Consider the following 6,495-nt stretch of genomic DNA (forward strand, 5'->3'; position numbering starts at 1 on the left):
ATACAAAAATGAAAAATCCTGGATTATTGGCTATTTCAGGACTTGCAGGTCAGGAATTGAAATGAAATCATTAGCTGGCCTACATTCTGGTCTACCTTCACGAAAACGAGGGCAGTGGCTTTGGAGGGAGGCTTCAAGGAGGGGTGGGATTTTTACTCTGGATACTAAAATCTAGCGGTCTCTTGCTAGTTTCTATTAAATAGTTGTACTTATTTTAAATGCGTTTTTTCTTTTCAAAACATGAGCTTCAATGTGTGTCTTGACTAGTGCCACAATAGCCAATTTCAAAAAGTAAAGTTCAATTAAATGGCCTAAGACATTCAGAACACAGATATTTCAACAAATATGCAACATTTAGGCTATTTTAGTTAAAGCGAATTATTGTAAAGAAGGCTATTTAATATTTGATTAGTTCCTCAAATGTCATCATATTATCCCAGTATGTGGTTTTATATAATTTAACAGTATATTACTTTTGTGATCCATTACATATAATTATGTAAAGATAACAAAGTTAACAGTTTGAACTTTGGATAACTTTATCGGATCTAACATTTGATAGGGTGTTAGGTTAGTCATGTGGACTGGGCGTGGTTTTGGCTGATGTGAGGTGGTTGTTGTCGGGCAGAAGACGCGACGCGGCTTCCCTTTGAGTGTGTCTGGCTAATTTATTAGTTTTAATTGTTTTAGATATGGTAAGTGTTAAGCCAATTTTATGTGCACAATAATGTACTCTTACAGTTCTAGTCATTCAGTCGTGAGTAATTGAAGGCCTTTGAATCAGTAAGCTAGCTAACTACGAGTGTTAGCTAGCTGAGTGATTCGCATTGAGAACTGAAAAAGGCGCACTAGCCTCTGGTAGCTAACATTAGCCGGGGCTAACACCATTTAGCTGTATTTAACATTAGTAACGTTGCCGTTAACGATGCCTTAACGTTAACAACTGTAAAGTAAAAGAAAGAAAGAAAAAAAAACTTATTTTCAAGTGGAGCCAAATAATATTGATAGCAGTGTGATTTGGGCAGTTGCTGCTTATGTTAAGTAACGTTAATGTTAACTGTTGCTAGCAGCCTAATATATTAATATATAACGTTATTAACATAACAAAAAGTAACTTAACGTTACGGCCTAGACCGGCTCTATATGAAAAATGTAGTGAGATAACTTCTGCTATGAAATGGCGCTATATTGTATTAGGTTGAATTGAAATGCACAAGTCGTTCAATGTCATGAGCTTGTAGTTGACCATGACTAACGTTACATTGAAGCGTTCGCTCTGAGAAAAAGTGTGAATTTGCACATTTTGTGACGCATATTTATATCATGCAACTCAAGAGTTCAAACGTTGTTTTATTGTAAGGATATCCACAAGCCCAGGAGCAGCAACCAGACTTCACCCTCCCTGAAGTTGTCAAATGGCTACATTCTGCCTGAGGGCAAACTGACTCCCAACGCCCTCTTTGTCGGTGGGATCGACATGAAGGTATTGTCAGATACATTTAGGTCACATTTACATCACCTGGTAAAAGTGAGTAACTTATTTCTGCACAGATTAGGATGTGTTATAACTAAGGACCAAATAAAATGGGACAATTGCATGTAGTTTGATAATTTCAGATATATTCAAGTCCACCTTTAACTAGCTAGCAGCAGTGCCCACAGCTGACTTGGACTACAGGTTGTTGCTGCAAGTCCCAAACTCTTGTGGCAGTTTAAGATTGTGACTGAGTTTTGGTTTATGTCTTTAGATTATTAATTTACTGTCTGAAATGGCTCACTCATAAAATCAGACAAAAAATTGATGGGCATCAATATTAATCTGCTGTCAAGTATATCTCTGAGAAATAGCTTTCCAACCTCCTTGCTGCCCACACATTTATAGGAATAAAAAGGTACTAATTTAAAATTTTTATCCTACTGTAAATTATATTTTCAATGCCTTAGCACCTTTGAATTTCTCACCACTAAGTCCCAGGTGATTGATGGCAATAAAAGCATACCTGCACCTATTTTTTTGTGTAACTTCAATAGATTATATTATATACAAATCTTAGATCTTAAAATATTAAATACCACAGTTTTAATTTAATCAAACTGCATGCAGTGCACAAGTGAACACAACTGCTTTTTAGCTTTTTGAGCCCTTTATACTGCTTTTGAAGATGCTCAAGTATAGAAACTAAAATATAGTTTTTCACTTTACATTAATTTCAACCTTCAGGTGGATGAAAATGAAATGCGGGACTTCTTTGCCAGATATGGTGCTGTAAAGGAAGTAAAAATTATCACGTACCGTGGAGGGATCTGCAAAGGGTGAGTTTTGCTATTTAGAGACCGTCAGGTGTAAGTGCAAAATTTTACAATACTATGGGCCTTAAATTGTTGTTTGTTTGAATTAGCTCTTTTAGATACAATGTTAAAAACACATCATTTTACCTTTTAGCAGATTATTAATGTATAGTTATGATCTACTTGTGTATATTTTAGTGCAGTCATGTGACCTTCAGTAAGACATTCATGGAGAATCTTTAATTTTCCTCCATCAAGAGTTTGTTTTCTATATTTGTCAGTTGTATGAAAGTGTGTGGGTGTAAACTGGGGAATTGTTTATTTTCATATCAGTTTTATAAATATTCACTAGCTTATTTTGTAACTTAATTTAAGCTTTATTTTCTTCTACCCCATATTTTGCATTGGATTGTGGGTCAATATGTTTTAGAGTTGTTCTGTGTTTACCTAGGTATGGGTTTGTGTACTTCAGTGAAGATGTCAACATTCAGTCAATCATTGAGGTGAGTGGATGTCTTAGAACTGGCATTGTATAATTTTTTCATCACCAACTGAGAGTAATATTTCCCCTGTTCATATTTTGCCATAGCAACAGATCAGTTTTAAGGGCCGGAAACTCAAGCTGGGCCCTGCCATCATGAAAGAAAGGAGCTCTCGTATGTATTCTGATACACTTCAGAAATTTACTGAATGTTTGGTTGGCCACTAAACATTTGTTTCATTCTGTTGTGTCATTTTTTTCTTCATCTAGGGTCCATGCCATCCCGTCTGGTTGGACCAGCTCCCTGGATGAGCCCAACACAATACTTCTACTGTACTTGCTGCTCACCCATGGGAGGGGGTATTGCACAACCTTCACCCATCCTTAGTGGAGGCAGCCCTTACAGTCAGGTAACACAGGCATAACGACAAGCTATCAGGAATGTCATCTCAGTAGGCAGGCAGATAAAATTATAAAAAACTTTGTTTTGTCAAGCCAAGTAAACACTGTGTGGCATTAGTAATGCTGTCACACAGTTGTAGCAGGTACAACTAAAATAAATGAACCTAATTTTCTCAGTTGGCCACTATCACTGCCAAGAATAGAGGTGCAAGGAGAAGAAAAATCTATAAATTTACTTTTCAATTTATGGGGAAAATATATATATAAAAGTTGGCTAGGACATGGTTAATGTCATTGCTAACAATATCCATGTTGATGAATTATTCAGGCAATATCAACTGCCAAAAACATCAGCAGTTATAGTGCTGTCTTAGCAAGCACACGAACATGAGTAACAGCGTTAGTTATTGCTGCAGCTTTTCATTGTGTTTAAAGATGTCGGTATGTATTTTAACATCTGCTTGGTACAGTTTGCTATGTTAACGTAACTCAAAACCATGTTTTAAAGTGTTCCTTTTTGCTCGGTTTGCAGCCATACTCCTACTCTAACTTTGGAGGAGTCATGATCCCACAGATGCCAATGAACTACTCACAGAATCCCTATGCCTACCAGGTACACACACATACGCATGCGTGTGTGTGTGCGCGCGCGCACACACACACACACACACACACACACACACACACACACACACACACACCCCAATTGCCGTGCCGGGTCTCCTATGCACTGCACATATGCTCCTGTGTATGAATGAAGGGTTCAGCCTGTCTTAGAACCACCTGTCCCTGCCCACCCCACACGCCACCCTCCCCACCCCCTCACTCCAATCTCCTGAAGAGGCGAGTCTGGGTTTGTCTGTTGCCCTCTGATTGACCGCTGACCCCTCTCCCCCTTACACGCAGTACACTCCACCTCACTGGATGGCGGACCAGAGGACACGGCCTGTCAATCAGGTGACTGCATTTAGTGGGAATAGGAGTAGATGTCAGTAGAATTAGGTTTCAAAGCTACGCAAGTCACTTGTCATTTGAGTACCTCGTAAGGCCTGTGGGAAGACATTGGCAAAAAAATTTGAGACATTCAAATTCCACTGGATTTTGTTGATTGTTTAGTAATGTTTGCGTTTGTAATTAAATAGTTTATATTTTAGAGAGCCAATGTTTACATGTGATAGCTTTTTTTTTTTTTATTTCCTTAATGTTTGCATCCTCAAATTGTCCACCAATTTCCATGCCGGCCACCAGATGGTGCTGTGTGGCCAGTGTTGACATCCTTAAGATTTGACTGTGTGCTTCAACAATTCAGTCTTGTAATCTCCATTTGTACAAATTTTGTGTATTTGGCTACTTGTGGCATTTGCAGTGTTTTATGGCAGGTGTTTATGTTTGTGAAGCATCTCAATGTTATCCTCTGTTTCCAGAACTTTGTGGACTGTGGAGTCCAGACTATGCTGACTGTGCTGTAGTCCATAGCTACTGAGCGTCTTGCCAGGTAAAGCACTACTTCAAACAAAGAGCTGTCATATCAGGCATTCAACAGGTAACAATGTGCCATGGAGGACCAAGACTCTGCAGGCTTACACACCTTTTCTCGCGGATGAGCATGTCAATCAGTGCAGAAAGACAGTGGTTGGAAGAAAATCCTGCATACCATTAGCCCTCCATTGCACATGGCTGCCTGTCCCTGATTAGCTGTTTCACAATCACTTTGGTTCCCCTTCAGCTATGATTTTCTGCTGTCACGCCCTGCATTAGTCTATTCATTGACTGGTAACCATTCTTTGCTTGTGATGTGGTTTTCTATCATGTGCTCCCTTAGATACACTGGCTATAGCAAGTCAAAAGGCAGACAGTTTGACCTTTTGATGTTCTGGACGGCTGGAAGCAACCCAACTCCTCACTGTTTTTGGAAAGCCCTCCTCTCTCTTCCTTTCCTCCAACTTTTGAGACCCCTTTTAACACCAGACTGCAGAAGCTCTTCACTTTAACTGTACTAGTTTGATCACATTCACTTTGACCACGACTTGTAGGGACCACTGATGTGTGGTCAAACTGCTTTTAACCCACATAGATCACAGTAACAATTGCACAGGAAGAGCAGAGCACCCTCGCTGTACCAGATGATATATGGGCTCACATTCCTCTTTTTTTTTTTCTTTTGTTAATTATTCCAAACAAAAATGGAAAAGACTTTTAAGCTCACCCTTTGTGGCTATTTATATTTTATTTTTTATTTATTTTTGGAATTATTTTAAATGTTTGTTTTGTTGGGGCTTTTTAAGCCTCTGCAAGGGCTCTCTGTACATAAAAGGTATGTTTATATATTTGTATATTGTAACAATGTCTCGACAGCAATCTGGGTGTTTCAGCATTGGAGTAGAATGCCTCAGGTCTAATGCTCCTGACTAAGAAATTGCATTAACTTGTCTAACTACAGCATGAGGGCACTCAGGCACTCCATTAATTTCAAGCACTCACATTTATTTTATGCTCTATTCTATTTAATTGGGTGTCGATTGAGGCAGTAAATGAATGGCAGTTTTGTCACATTATAGCACCTCATCAATATCACTGATTTCTTGTCTTGGTCAAACACCAGACTTTCCAGGTTGAGTTCCACAGAGCATGTTGCGGCACACTGATGATCTGTGTGTTGCGTTTCTAAACTGTCCCATGCTGCGACTGGTGTATCTCAAAACAGTTCAGGGGTTCACTCTCAAGGACAATCACGGCATTAGAAATATTTTCCCCCCCATTACTCGTCAATCAACTTACATTTTGATGGCAAAAAAAATGGTGGAAAGCTGTTAATTCACTTTGAAAATGAAGGACATGATTGAAAGTAAGGTGCTCTCTGTTTCTTTGGGGAAAAAATGTTCACTGTATGTGGTTCACTTCATACTGCTTTCTCTCAGCATTTTGGGTTTGAAACTAATTGCAGGGGATCTTGCACAAAGCATTTTACTGACATTTAATAAGTGAGCAATGATTCTTTTATACATATTTTCAATAAGTGCACTAAATATGTCTTCTGTTAACTTTATACACTTTAAAAGCAGCTTTGTGTGATTTCACATTTGGTATTTGCTGTACATCACAGATTTTCTTTCCCTTGACGCTGTTCTGCATAATTTAAATTGGCTGTTTACCTCAGGGTCTCTTTTGTGCAGACATCTGATTGTATTGATATAGTTTTGTTCAGAGAGCCTGGACACTACACTGTTAGGTTTGGTTTACTGTTAAGTGTTCATGTTTTGCAGGGTTTTGATGTTTGTTTGAAAAATAAAAGTTAAACTATGTTATCATTTAAGCTTGCGAAG

General features: G+C 38.6%; 1 protein-coding gene across 2 annotated transcripts; it reads left to right on the forward strand.

Annotated features, from left to right (window-relative positions):
• Positions 1 to 611: 611 nt before the first annotated feature.
• dazl (deleted in azoospermia-like) lies at positions 612 to 6,485 on the forward strand. 2 transcript variants are annotated; one of them, XM_038724564.1, is made up of 10 exons: positions 612 to 695; positions 1,361 to 1,483; positions 2,222 to 2,313; positions 2,741 to 2,792; positions 2,879 to 2,945; positions 3,041 to 3,180; positions 3,705 to 3,785; positions 4,079 to 4,129; positions 4,597 to 4,667; positions 4,995 to 6,485. In XM_038724564.1, exons 1-9 carry the CDS (start codon positions 693 to 695, stop codon positions 4,639 to 4,641), a joined length of 654 nt encoding a protein of 217 aa, XP_038580492.1. In that variant the 5' UTR covers positions 612 to 692; the 3' UTR covers positions 4,642 to 4,667; positions 4,995 to 6,485. The 2 variants fall into 2 exon arrangements, with proteins under 2 accessions (XP_038580492.1, XP_038580493.1); XM_038724565.1 differs by lacking the exon at positions 4,079 to 4,129 and having other exon boundaries at positions 614 to 695.
• Positions 6,486 to 6,495: the final 10 nt, after the last annotated feature.

Source organism: Micropterus salmoides, unplaced genomic scaffold, assembly GCF_014851395.1.
Source record: "Micropterus salmoides isolate LMB-PRFRI ecotype aquatic unplaced genomic scaffold, ASM1485139v1 Ms_hic_scaffold_17, whole genome shotgun sequence".
Taxonomy (NCBI): Eukaryota; Metazoa; Chordata; class Actinopteri; order Centrarchiformes; family Centrarchidae; genus Micropterus; species Micropterus salmoides.